The sequence below is a fragment of the Vicia villosa genome, linkage group LG5, assembly GCF_029867415.1.
Source record: "Vicia villosa cultivar HV-30 ecotype Madison, WI linkage group LG5, Vvil1.0, whole genome shotgun sequence".
NCBI lineage: Eukaryota > Viridiplantae > Streptophyta > Magnoliopsida > Fabales > Fabaceae > Vicia > Vicia villosa.
The window spans coordinates 164792899-164808002 of NC_081184.1; the positions used below are offsets into that span (position 1 = coordinate 164792899).

General features: G+C 33.3%; 1 protein-coding gene across 1 annotated transcript; it reads left to right on the plus strand.

The window, feature by feature from the left end:
• The first annotated feature begins 9172 nt into the window (after positions 1 to 9172).
• On the plus strand, positions 9173 to 14449 carry LOC131608084 (COP1-interactive protein 1-like). The gene is made up of 3 exons (XM_058880021.1): positions 9173 to 9223; positions 10907 to 11086; positions 11802 to 14449. Exons 2-3 carry the CDS (start codon positions 10996 to 10998, stop codon positions 14408 to 14410), a joined length of 2700 nt encoding a protein of 899 aa, XP_058736004.1. The 5' UTR covers positions 9173 to 9223; positions 10907 to 10995; the 3' UTR covers positions 14411 to 14449.
• Positions 14450 to 15104: the final 655 nt, after the last annotated feature.

A 15104-nucleotide genomic window follows, 5' to 3' on the forward strand; every position in this document is an offset into this window, starting at 1 on the left:
TAATTGAGTATTATAAATTGGTTAATATAGTTCATAGTTTGGTTATCGAGTGTTCTGATATGAAATATTAAATCATACGTAGTAAACCAACTTTGGTTAATATTATGCATTAAGTTGGTTAATACAGTTCATAACTTATTTAATGATTTCTCAAATATAAAAAAAATTAAATAGTAAAATAAAATTGGTCAATGAAGTGTAAAAGTTGGTTAATATATTTATAATTTAGTGTCATAACATGGTTAATAATATGTATTTTATTGGTTAATGAAATAGTGAAAGTAGTTAATAAGTTATAAGTAAAGTAAATGGTTAATAACGTATATTTTTGTGGTTAATACAATTGTAAAGTTGGTTAATGACATAATCTTATATTTGTGTTATAAAATAAATATTTTTTTTAAAAAAATAATTAAAAATAATATTATTTTAATAAAAAAATATTGTTCATCGTATAAATACGATAACAATATATATGATGTAAGTATTTAGTGTAGGAAATGATGTACAAATAGCATTGAAATGAAAATGAGTCAATGTCGCCGCATTGTTTCTTTTTTCAATTCTACAAAGTATTAAAAAAATATAGTTTGATAACACCTTATACTATTTAACTCTCTTCTATCAAGAAGTCTACGTATTTTTTTCATAATTTAATAGGAAAATAAGTAGGTAGAAAACACAAACAAAAATAATAATTTTCTTTAGAATTTAATAAGTTTTTGGTCCCTTTAAATATTCTAAAAAATTTTTAGTCTCTCTAAAATTTTCCTTCAAGAAATCGTCCCTTCAAAATTTTCCGTCTGAAGAATTGATCCCTAACGTCAAATGTCACTAACGGTTGTTTATGTGGCAGCACACGTGGAATAAATGTTTGATTTTTTTTTAGTTGGATTTCATTAAGTTAGGTGGCATCTTGTAATCTAGATAAGAAAGCCAAGGACCTTTACAACCTTTCGGAATCCCTAATTGTGTTGTTGTGGTCCCTTTGTTCCCTCTCTCCAAAAACACTTCGCGAAACTGTGTTCTTTGTGGTCCCTCCATTGACGAAGGTTCAATTGCATGTTGCGGTCCCAAGAACGACAAGGTAAGCCCCACTTCCTATTGTTTATTGCTTTCAGTATTGATAGTGAAAAAGAAAGTACTTGTCTTGTTGTATTGGTTTGTTTTGTTGACTGAAAAAAACTAGGGTTTTTGACTCTAATGTTAACGTCTGATGTACCCTTATTTTTCTTGAAATGTGTAGGAAATGAGATTATTTAATGTTATTTTTTATACGAACGACTCTTTTGTAAAGGATGTAGGGTTAACATATGAAGGGGACGTTTATACTATAAATGGTCAAGACTCTGATTATTGGTCCTACTTTGAAGCCTATGACTTAATTAAGGACATGGATTCTTCATTTAAAATCGAAGATGTTAAGATGTGGTGGAAGGCTGTCTTGAAAATGATCTCAAACCCTTTGTTAATGATGATGATGCAATAAAGTTATCTTTGTGCGATGAGGAGACTAAGTGTGACGTTGATATATATATATATATATATATATATATATATATATATATATATAGGCAAGATTATATGGTTGTGAGAAGACTTACATGCAGAGGTTAATAGAGAAAGAAAAAGGCCAAGCTATTGCTGAAGAAAATGAAGAGGTTAAGGATAGTGAATCATTTCAAGACTCTTTGAATGGTATACACTTTGAAGACAGAGAAGAGGGGAAAATGCACGATTTTGATGAAGTCATTGGTGAAGGGTTAAACAATAAAATGAACAATGGTATTGGTACAAGTCATATGGACAAGGGTGCTAGTACTAGTCAAGTGGATGATGGTGTAGGTGCTGGTACAAGTCAAGGGAATAATGGTGCTGGTGTTGGTACAAGTCAAGGGATTCATGAGGGTTTGACTACTGCTGAGATGGATAGGGAACATGTAATTGATGATGATTACATGACTGGTGAGCTTGATAGTGGGGCTGATGATGATGATAGTGCTGATGAGAGGCCACCAATGATTAGATTTAATGAAGGTGAAAAACTTAGGAAAGAGTTCTCATTCAAGGTGGGAATGGAATTTACATCTCTGAAGCAATTTAAGAAGGTTGTACTTGAACATAATGTGTTGAATGGTAGGGAGGTGAGATTTCCCAAAAATGGTTTGAAAAGGTGTAGGGTTGTTTGTAAGGACAAACAACAATGTAACTACACAGTCCTATGCAGTAGGGTATTGAGAACAACATCTTTTAGGATCAAAACTCTATATCAGAATCACAAATGTGGTAGAAAGTTCTTCAACAAGAATGTTAATGCTGATTGGGTCTTTAGAGTTATTGTTGACAAATTAAAGAACAATTCAGGTATGAAATTGAATGAAGTTGTGGCTGATGTAAGATTTAGGTTTGCTACTGAAATTACAGGGTGTAGGGCTTTTAAAGCAAGGCAACTAGCTAGAAAGGTTGTTGAAGGAGACTCAACAAAGAAATATAATATGCTTTAGTCCTATAGAGCTGAATTGAGGAGGGCATCAAGACGAAACACCATTAAGATGAACATTTCTAGCACACCACCAAGATTTGAAAGGTGCTACATGTATTTTGATGGTACTAAGAAAGCATTGCAGGTTGGATGCAGACCATTCATAGGGTTATATGGATGTCATCTCAAAAATAAATATGGTGGAATCTTGTTGATTGTTGTTAGTAGGGATGCAAATGACCAATATCTTCCTCTTGCCTTTGGGATTGTGGAGAATGAAACTAGGGACTCTTGGAGTTGGTTTGTTAAGCTACTTCTTGAGGACATTGGTCATGAAAACAGGTGGTGCTTTATGTCTGATTAGTAAAAGGTGTGATTACCTCATAATTTATTGCTCATTTTCATCCATGTTTAATGTTAACTTATTTCTAATGTAATGCCATTTGTATAGGGACTGGTGAATGTATTTGAGGAAGAATATTCTAAGATTGAACACAAGTTTTTTCTAAGGAATTTATATGCTAACTTCAAGAAGAAGTATGAAGGTGGTACACTATACATAGATCTCATTATGGCTGCAACTAAGGCAACCTATTAGGAAGCACATGAGGACAAGATGAATCAGATTAAGGAGGTGATTTTAGATGCTTTTGAATGGCTAACTGTTATACCCAAACACAAGTGGTGTAAGCATGCATTTCCCATGTACTCTTAGTGTGATGTTCTAATGAACAACCTTAGTGAATTCTTTAATGCAAAAAATTTGATGCAAAGAGATAAACCTATTATCACCATGTTTGAGTAGAAAATTACAGGGGAGAGATCATGTTAAAATCACTTAGGAGGTTAGATAGGGATATAGAAAAATTGCAAACTGGTTGCCAACCTATGCAGGTAGAATAACCTTTTAGGTAACTCATGTAATGTTCACATATAGTTTTGTTGTAGACTTGGCAAAACAGACTTGTTCATGTAACTTTTGGGACTTGGTTGGCATCCCCTGTAGACATGTTGTTGCAACCATACATATAAAAGTTGATGATCCATTAAGTATATCCATAAATTTTATCATAGGAATACTTATTTATCATGCTACAATGAAGTTATCACTCCCCTTAATGGCCAAAACAAATGGCCAAGCACTATTGACCCTGACATATTACCACCTAGTTTCAAGAGAGGTCCAGGTAGACCTAAGAGAATCTCCAATGGAGGTTGCTTAATGTACACTAGATTTATAAGTTCCGAAACTTAACGTTTTTACAATTGGAGCTGATACACATGGCATTCCCGTTGCTTAAATATTTGTGTAAGTTGCTTCATGAAGCAATCCAAAAAGTGTGTTGCTTATCATTAAATAATATTAATCTTGATACTTTGTGGGACCAGGTATACATTGATTGGACCACATATAGATTGCTTATTAAAACCATCATTGTAGTAAAATTGGTTTAAACTTCTTAGATGCTTCTTAAATGCAATGTGGCAATTTGGTCCCACACAAATAACTCAAGCAATCGAAATAAGTTCCCCCCGTTGGAGATGCTCTAAGAAACTCAGAAGAAGAGAGCGAGATGAGGCTTCCCAAAATAGGTGGCAAAGGACAAACACAAGTCATAGGTGCAATACTTGCTTTGAATATGGGCACAACAAAATGACCTATAAGAAAAATAAACAACTAGTAGTTATTGAAGGTGAACTGCCAAGAGTTGTTGCAGCCACCCAAGGAAGTCAAACTCAAACTATGGAGACAAGATAAAAAAAGGGTTAGTAAGTCAAACTGTCAAGAGACTTTATTTCTGAATGTATTTTAAATTTCTCATGACTTGTTTTAATTTTCATGGTTGCAGGGTAGGCCAAAGGGAACAAGTAGGAAAGGAGGCGCAAATAAGAAATCTAAGACTTCTGCCCCAGTTGAAGGAACTGCAATTGTTGAAGGAACTGCACCTGTTGAAGGAACTACACCAATTGATGTTACTGCAAACAATGAGGAAAATGCACCACCTGAAGTGAACAATGCACAACCTGATGTTACTACAAACAATGTGGTAAATGCACCACTTGAGGCAAATGCACCACCTGAGGTAACCACTGCACAACCTGAAGTAACCAATGCATAACCTAAAGCAAATGCACCACCTGAAGTAACCAATACACAATCTTCTGTTAGCTCTGTTAAGGCCATTAGAATGTACTGTGGTATAGATCCTGATGATCTGGAAGCATTGTTGAAAGATGATGACATACTAGATGTTCAACCACTGAGTGTTAACATAAGTCCTGTGAAATCAAATAGGTTTGGTCCCAAAACTTTTGTTGACCAGTGTCCTAAGATACCAAAACCTTCTGTCAAAACCTTCAATGGTCCAAGACCTAAGGCACCAAATCTTACTGCATAACCTGTGCCAACTGAAGCCAACAACCAAACTGTGACTGATCCTGTAAGTGTGTAAATAATGATATCATTGGCACAACAAGCCAAGTGTATTTACATTGCTAATTCTCTTCTGTCATAACAAGTGAAAATCATGATATCACCAAGGAAAAAGTCCAATATTATTGCATCTCCTACAAGAAAAAATGACAGACATAATACTTTGAAGACAAATAATATAGTGGGACCTAGAAGGGGTCCAAAGGATCCACTTGTAATTCCTGAAGAAGAAGAAAGTGTTGGCAGTGCTAGGGGGAATAACAAATGGGATGACATCCAAAAGAACATGATTAATGAAAACCTATAAGTGTTTTGTTTTGGAACTTATGAACATTATATGTTTTGATTGAAACTTATGTATTATGAACCAAGTTTTTTGTTATGTAATATGAACCTAATGTATTAGAGATCTACATTTTTTACTTTGCAACTTATGTAATAGAGATCCTCATTTTGTGCTTTGCAACTTATGTAATGGAGCTCGACATTAAGTATGTTTTATTTTGAACCTTATTCTATTGCCAATTATAGTCATGTTACGAGTAACTATTGCACATCAATCAAGTAAATTAGCCTTAATGTTACAAGTAAATTAGCATTAATCAAGTAAATTAACCTTATCATATTGCCAATTACAGTCATGTTACAAGTAACTATTGCTCATTTTGAACCTTAATGATAACAAACAAGTAAATTAGCCAAGTACAGTACACATAGTTCAACAACCTCACTTCATTAATAATCAAATTCAACAAATACATTACAACATTAATCAAGTTAAAAAACTACATTACAAAATCCAATACATCACACTAAGTTCAACAACTACATTTCATAACAAAATACACATTGATCATAAATGACATAACAAGACAAAACATCTTCAATCTTCCATAAAATTTCTCTGCTTTCAACTTGGTCTTCAAGTTTGTGCTCTTCTTCCTTGATTCCTCAGACAAGGACTTCATATTTCCCCCCAGATGTCATGGCTTCCGAATTCATGTTCGTCGTATGTGCATCCTCTGTTCCCATGTTTTGCAAAATATTCATCCCAGATGAACAAATTACACGTATCTGCACTCCTCCAATAAGGACATCTCCAAAACAACCTACCTTTGTTTGGTCCATTCTTGTAGTAATACGACACCATATGAACCTAACACCCACAAAAATTTCCAAATTGAGATTTTACCAAAGCAGATGACATGATGTTGGAGAGCAGAAGAAGAATGAGAGTAAAAGGATGAGGAAGACGAGCAAGTGAAAATGTATGACTTCATGATTTCGGTAGAGAGGAGGGGAAGAAGATTAACATGAGGAATGAAATTAGGGAAAGTGAAAAGGGATTCGTCTTTAAATTGGACTTATTGTACACGTTGTCATTCAAGGAATGTTAATGAATAAAACATTTATTCCACGTGTGCTACCACATAAGCAGCCGTTAGTGGCATTTGATGTTAGGGATCAGTTTTTCAGACGAAAAATTTTGAAAGGACGATTTCTTGAAGGAAAATTTTGGAGGGACTAAAAACGAAATTTTAAATATTTAGAGGGACCAAAAAATTCATTAACCATTTTCTTTATAATATACAATGACTAAACTTTTTATTTTATATTTATTTGATACCAGTTCCAAGAAATCATAAGTGGTAGTAAGGAATAGAGAATTCTCTCGAACAAGTTTAGAGTCTAAGGATCAGAATCATAAATAATTGAAATGTTAGCATGCATTTGTAGATCCTTATTTCATTGTTTTTCTATTGGTTGAAACTCACAATTAATTAATAAACATCAAAGGATACATATTTTCTTACCTCATAACATTACAATATGTTACAACAAATAATATTTCTCCAAATACTAAGGGCGTGTTTGTTTCAAGTTACAAAATAACATTCTTGGGAATAAAATATTGAAAATACAATAATTCCATGTTTGTTTTAAGTTTTTGAAAATTATCCTCGAGTATTTTTTATTTTCAGGAATTTATTTTATACGTGATGTCTTTCTTATTTATTCTCATGTTAAAGGATGGAAACCCAACATTCCCATGGGAATAAAGTTCAACTAACTCTAACTTCTCACTAACATTTACATTTACATTTAATTTAATTTTTATTTTTTATAATTTTTTAATTAAATTAAATTTGTAAACATTCCTTGGAAATCTATTTTTTGGCCAAACACATGCATGAGAATATTATTCATAGGAATAATGATCTCAGAAATGTGATTCCTTATAATGTAATTCCATAATTTGAAACAAACACAACCTAATAAAAATGTTAATTTTTCATATTATTATTTTATTATTCAATTTGAAAGCTTATATATTAAATGTTGGGTTGATAAAACATTCAAACCACATACGATATAATAAATATATTTTTTAGGACATGTTGAATGAACAACAATATAGATGCAATATCCAAGTCATAACATTATCAATATCATAAATAATAACATAATTATGTAAACACATCATACAATAATAACAACTTTTATCAACATATATAACTAAAACATTAACATACTTCAACAAAAAATATATAAATCAAATCATAAATTTATAAACAATACAAAATCATTTATGAACAAACAAGAACCTTATATACAACATCATAAACTAATGTTGTACTATCCAAAAAAGAAATACATGTATGTGTGTGTTCCCCCATAGGGCAGGAGGACTCAGAGGTTCAAGTAGATACATTACGCGTTTAAGAATGAGGGGTCGCCCATGACAATGAGTAGGTATGTACTGTGGTTTCTTAGGCTATTTTAGGGACCATCTCACGTGAGGTGAGAGGACCTGCTGTTGGCCGGCGCTGCTAGGTCGTAGGAGAGCGGTTGGAGTGACATTGCTAGAGTTACTCAGAGCGGAATGCTCTCTGAGTGATGTCCGAATGGGTGCAAGTAGTAAGTGTTACTTGAGAGATGCATTTTCTTCATAGCAAGACTAAGTCTCTGGGATTTGATACAGATCCATTAGGCGTGAATCGTAGACACAATCTCACCTGACGAGATACCAAATCCCTCAGGCAGGAGGTTTTATCAATTTCAAAGATGCTAAGTCCTTCAGAGATTACAATTACGTAATCCGGCTGAGGAGGTGTTGAGTCCCTCAGACAGAACGTTAGTTTTATAGGCGAAATTTCTATCGAGCCGTCTACCAAGACTTCAACATGCATAAAAACTAACGTCTTACAGAAATTCAACAAAACCGTTAATTTTAATATTTCTCTTTAACACATCAAATAATTTTTTATTGATATTATATTTTATAGAAATGATCTATACGATATTAGCTTTCAATTCATTGATGAATTTTATTATACAAATATGCTATAAAGAATTATCAGATGTGTCGTGTTATTAAGTTTGACACATTAATGTAATTTGATCGGATCCAATTAATAATGAATTGATAATTATAATTTTTTAAAACTATTATCAATATAAATTATATCATTTTTAAGAACTATAATCAATATAAATTATATTATATTATTATTATTATTATTATTATTATTATTATTATTATTATTATTATTATTATTATTATTATTATTATTATTATTATTATTATTATTATTAAGAATTGGGTCATGCTAACGTGTGCCCTAAGGGCACACGTTAAACATACTATAATTAGAAAAAAATTAAATGTAATTAAATACAATAGATTCATATTTAAAGTTTCAATACATTAAATGCACGCGTTCCAAGAAAATATTTCTATAAATATCTTATTAACTTGTGCCCTTGGGGCACATGTTAGCTTTTTCCCTTAAGAATTAATGATCGATATAACTGTTTGCTTTCATTAAACTTATAAAAAAACAAATGTATTGAGCTACTACATTTTTTAAACATTCAAAATTTTGTTATATGTGGAAAGTATTGAGTAACGTGAACATAATATACGTTAAATAAAAAAATTTCATTAAAAACATAAAATAAGATATTAAAATGAAAATAGTAAGAAATTAGAGATGATTTGTACTCTCCACATTCACTTTCACAAAAACAAAAAATCGCTGCGTTTCAAATCTGTTGTCTCATTCAGGAGATGTTACCGAAGGGCATCGAATCGTAACAATTCCAATCTTGAAGGGCATTTTGTTCCAAAGAAATGCCAATTGTTACCTCATCACACTCAAATCACAAGGGGACAGGCACGACAATAATTATATTCTCTTCCTAATTATTATCATTCAGATTCGTTTTTTTATTCTTTTACTTTTATTTTTTTAGGTTTTCTTAATCAAATCGGTTCGGTAAATGTGAAGAAGTTGCATTTTCAGGTATTTACAGTATTTTTCACATGTTAGGTTAAAAAAACTCAAATTCTATCGGATCTATTAAATTGAAAATTGATCTGAAATGCTTAATCTTTATCAGAGGATTTAACCGATTGTTATTATTATCGGAATTATCAATGTGACAAAATTTTGTTCTACATAAAAGGCTGAATTAATTAACATGCCTATTCAGATTAAGATTTACAATTATTATTTCATTTTATTCTGATTTTTATCTGTGTATGTATTGTTATTGAAACTGAAATTTTATGTTTTTATTATGGTTTTCACTTCAATTTTGGTTCTGTGGTGAAAAAATTTGATTTCAAATGAGTTGATTAGGTAAAATTGTTTACATTTAAATGTAGGTTGAATATAAAGTGATTTAGGTTTAAATAAATTTTTGGCTCAGTTGGCAAATGAGTTTTCTTCATAAAGGGACGGAACCGGCTAGTACCCGGGTTCGATCCCGGCTGGAGTCAAAAACGCCCTGGGGCCACGGTGCCGTCGCCTCCGAGCCCGGGTCTGGATTAGTCACGTGGGGCCCCTTTCCCCCGCGGATACCGGTCGGTTAACGCCAAAAAAAAAAAAAAATTTTTGCAAATATAAATTGAACAGTGTAAAAATCACCTTTATATTTAAAAATTACAAATCATATGATTCAAGTAAAATCAACTCTAAAAAAAGGGAATCAACTCTAAATTGCAAATATAAAGTGATTTAGGTCTTTTTCACTGTGATTTTGAGAAGCTGATTTGTATAGGTCTTGTAATTTTTCACCGTGATTTTTAAGTTTTCCAAACAATCATATAAGTTCTTAATTGTTACGCTTTATGGCTTTTTAATTACTGTCCCCTTGACCTGATATGATTTATGAATAATATTTGATTTTTTTGGGTGCTCATAAGTGAAGTTTGAATGGAATGTACAGGTCTCTTTCTGTTTGAAAAATGACAGTTTGTTTAATAAATTAAGAAAAGAACAAATGATAAAGAGTTATTAAAAGCTTATCTTTACGTAAAGGATTTGAACATGGGAATTTAAGATCCTGTTTTTTCAAATTTGCAAATGAATAAATGTGAGAAGTTGACATGTGCTTAAACATAAGCCAGACACACCCACCATCGTGGATAAACAATTATACGGCTGTTTGCATGCAGTGGGTCAGGACATGATGCAAACCTTGTCAACATCTCAGTACTTTTTTTTTAAAAAATAAATTGGAAAGATAATTAGTTTACATGATTCATAGAGTTAAAATTAGATAATTAGATTATTCTATGCACCAACACTTATAACATCATCTTTATAAAAGAAAGTTGTTAAAAAAATTCAGTTGCTTTTGAAAACCTTGAATTCTTGTGGTTTAAGAATTAAGATACTGCTTTGGATCCTCTTTCAAAAATCAGTTGCTTTGGATCCTCTTTCAAAAATTTGTAATATGTGTCTGGTGACCTATGTAGCACCGACACTTTTGAAGTGTGTATGTGTTCGTGTCGGTATCAGACACTTGCACCAACACTTGTGATTACATTTAATTTGTTCATTTTTTCAAATTATTATCGGTGTCACCATGGTCGTGTTTGGGGGTGTCCGTGCTTCATAGCTGCGGACTTACAATGGCATGTACATAGATGCATTATTTCAAAATGGCCTTTGGTATTTATATCCATTTCTCAATTTCAGGATTCCTAATCATTTGTGGAGACAAGGGACAGTTCCTTAATCAGGATTGCCTTCCAAATGTAGCATTGCTTGTACTTCAGTTGTAAAAGATGATAAATTCCCATTCAATGGAATCATTCAAGATCGTTGACGGTCTGATTGATCCCAAAAATGCTGAAGAACTCAAAAGGACCAAATCAGGTGTAGATTTTCGCTTATATAAGCTTTCATACGCATGTATGCCACATGAATTCTGGAACACTCTATTGACCTATAAGATTGCAAACAGACCAATCCTTTTGCTTCAGAATAGGAATGCATGATTGATTACTTAAAACCTTTGCTTCATACTTGTCAATGGCTGCTAGAGTGTTCATAAAAGTACTTAAAACTTTTATGGGCTCATTAAGGGAAAGAAGCGACTTAACTTTCATATATAAGGATTGTTACTTGTAGAACAAGCAACTTGTCCTTATGAATAAATAATTAAACTTATGTAGGGAAAGATCGAAAATGAGGTAACTTTGAGATCCAATTGAGCTCTTAAGAATTGAACTATTGAAGTGTAAAGGGGGATAATGTTGCATAATGAACTATGAAGCACGAACACCAGACGCCACACCGACACTGATACACTGACATATGTCAACACCGGTAATAGTTTGAAAAAAATAAATAAATTGAACGTAATCATAAGTGTCGTGTCGGCATCCGTGTCAGACACTGACACAGACACGCCTTTTTTCCCGAGGTGTTTGTGCTATAGAGATAATGAGACCTACTTAAGCAATCCAATTGGTATGTTGTAGTTAAGAAATCTTAACGCTTACATTTGTAGTCTTTGCACTTTGCATTTTATTTTGAAATATTTAGGCTTTATTAATGAAAGTGTATCATGATTTCCCATTCTATGCAGATATTGAGACCAAAATCACAAAAATCCAGAAGCTCATCAAGAATGATAACCAAAGCAAAACAGCTACAAACTCGAGACGTTCTAAGAAAGAGACAGAACTTATGGGACTAACCGAGGACTTATACAAGCAGTACCAGTCACTTTATGCACAGTATGATAATGTTATCGGGAAAGTTGTTTCTCCGAAGAAAAACAAGGCTTCAACGTCTAATTCATCTGACTCAGAATCTGAGTACTTTTCCTCCGAGGAAGTAGATGGTATTAATAAGAGAAGGTCAGAGAAAGAAAAAAGTATTTTATCTGACACGGTTACGCAGGAACCTGATAGAGGTGATGATAGTAATGAGGTGAAGGATCCTAACGAAAATGTTGACAATACAAGTGAAGTTCTTAAGACTGAAGCATCGGTTGAGGCAACGGTTGAGGCAATAGAATGTGAAAGACAATTAAATTCATTAATGGAAGAGATGAGGAGCTTGAGCAACGATAAAACGAATCTAGAACTTCAAAATGATAGCCAAGCAAATGAAGTTAAAGAGCTAAACATAAAGAATACTGAGCTACAGAACCATGTCACGGAACTTGAATCGTTGTTGAAAGAGAAACAAGGCGTGGTATCTGACCTGGAGGCGAAACTCAATAACAGTGAGGAACAAGCGAAGTCCAACATTGTTAAATTAATGGCACAGGTCAATGAACTTATACTCGAGACCAAATCTCTGACGATTCAGAAATATGAGATGGAAGAAAAATTAAAATGCGATAAAAATGAAGCGTCTGTTGAAAGAGAGGAGTTGATGGAGAAGGTTAACGGCATGCAGCAAAAATTAGATTCTCTAGAGAATCTGAACAAAGAATTAGAAACTCAGATGGAAGGAAAATGCGATAAAAATGAAGTATCTGTTGAAAGAGATGAGTTGATGGAGAAGCTTAACCGTATGCAGCAAAAATTAGATTCTGTAGAGAATCTGAACAAAGAATTAGTAACTCAAAGAGAGGAGTTGATGGAGAAGCGTACCGTTATGCAGCAAAAATTAGATTCTGTAGAGAATCTCAACAAAGAATTAGAAACTCAAAGAGAGGAGTTGATGAAGAAGCGTAACGGTATGCATCAAAAATTAGATTCTCTAGAGAATCTGACCAAAGAATTAGAAACTCAAAGAGAGGGGTTGATGGAGAAGCTTAACAGTATGCAGCAAAAGTTAGATTCTCAAGAGAATCTGAACAAAGAATTAGAAACTCAGATGGAAGTAAAAGGGGAAGAAATATTGCAGTACCTAACTCAGATGGAAAATTTGAAGGAGAAATTGGCCGAAACAAAATCACTAGAGCGAACTATGATGGAAGAGAAAGTAGGTTTTCTTGCGGTGTTAAAGGAGATGGAACTCGAATTGGAAACTCAAAGCAACCAGAAAATTGACGTGGAAGAACAGTTAAGAGATACAACTTATGAGCTTAAACACACGATGAATGAAAACAAGGCCTTGCAGGACAGAAACGATGAACTGAAAGCAGCGATGACACAAAGAGGGGAAGAGATAACGAATTTTTTGTTGGAAAATGATAGCGATGAAAATGGAGCTTCTATGGAGATCATGGCTTTAAGAGCTCAAATTAATGATATGAGACTAGAGTTGGACAGTATGTATGAGCTGAAAAGCAAGTTAGAGCTCCAAAATGAACGAAACCAGAACGAATATGCAGAAAGCCTAGCAAAGATGGAAAACTTGAACGCAAAGTTGGCAGCCCAGATAGCTGATCAAGAGAATACCATAAAGGATCACACGTCAACCATTGACCGAATAAAAGAGGAGCAAAAGCAAACTGTAATCACTTCGAATAAGTTCAGTTTGAATCTGAAGACGGCAGAGAAAAAAATGGAAGAATTGGCAGAAAAGTTGAGGAAGAAAATGGAAGACAATATCCGGTTACTGCACCAGAGGATTCACGTGGCAGAACAACTGAACAACGAAAACAAAAACAGTTGCAAATTAACAAATATGAGGTACGAGAAAGAGAACAAGACTCTTGGAGAGAAAGTTGCTATTTATGAAGATGAACTAAGAAGGCTTAAAGAAGATTCCAGGGAAGCAGCACCCTCCTCGCCAGTGGTTGATCAAATTAAATTTGAATTTGAGGCTGCTCTAAACGGATTAGACGTAGCAACTGCAAAACTCGAGGAACACAGAGAATGCATCATGAGCAGTGTGTCTAAAATGCTGAGTGAAGTTCAGTTAGCTAAGGGTTGGATAAAGAAAATGAACGCGGAAATGAAACAATTGAAAGACAATGTGGATAGTCTTACGGAGTTACTGAGTGAAAAAGAAGAGCAGGAGTTACTTTTGCGAGACAAGGTATGGAATTTAGAAGCCACAGTGAGCAAAGAAGGAGGAGAGAGACTGAACTTGACAAATGCAGTGCACCAGCTTGAAAAGAAAGTGGTGAAACTGGAGAAGAATCTGAAAGAGAAAGACGAGGATTTGGACAGTCTCGGAGAGAAAAAGAGGGAAGCGATAAGACAACTATGTTTGGTTGTTGAGTTTCATCGCGACCGTTGTAACTATCTTGTGAATTTGGTCTCAAATATGAGAAATAATAAGAAGACATGAACTTTTTTTCTTTTCTGTTTATTGTACATGGAGCTATTGGAGGCCAATAGTCCACAATTTTGTAAAATTGAAATTTTTTTCATTCTATTATTAATTCTTTTAACTTTAAAAATTGTCCTTATTTAATAGTTGTTAGAACATCTCTTTTATTTGTTTTATAGTTAGTTTTATGTTGGTAGTTTGTCAGTTTTTTCTTCTAATTTTAGACCTTGTCTTAGTTGTATAAGAGACCTTTTGTAAAATCTTCGCTGGAAAAAGAAAATTTCAAGTCACATAATTTGTTTGTTGAGAAGTTTATTGCTGATTTAGGGTGTGTTTGGAGACATGCTAAACTTGTATGTTCAAAATTTACACACTTGTAGTTTTGATTATGGGACTTAGTAGGACCTATAATATTTTGGGACTTAGTTGGTAATTGTGAAGTACAATTTGTTATCAAACTTGTATGTATTGAATTTCCTTCATTTGTTTCATTTACTTCTGTTATTGCATTCTCTTTAAGACCATTCCCTTTATTTAGCACATTATTTTTGTTTGGATTAGGAAGTTTGTAGATTTTTTGTTTGGATTAGGAAGTTTGTAGGTTCTTCCATTATATTCATATACCAAACACCTCTTACACTTGTGTAGTGTTTGATCTCTTCTAGTTTTGTTGGTTTCCCTCACCAAGTTCCTTTCTCCTTAATTGTTTTGG

Coding starts and splice junctions, on each gene's coding strand:
- LOC131608084 (XM_058880021.1), top strand. CDS start 10,996: ATGATAAATTCCCATTCAATGGAATCATTCAAGATCGTTGACGGTCTG. Junction 11,087..11,801: donor ACTCAAAAGGACCAAATCAG/GTGTAGATTTTC, acceptor CATTCTATGCAG/ATATTGAGACCAAAATCACA.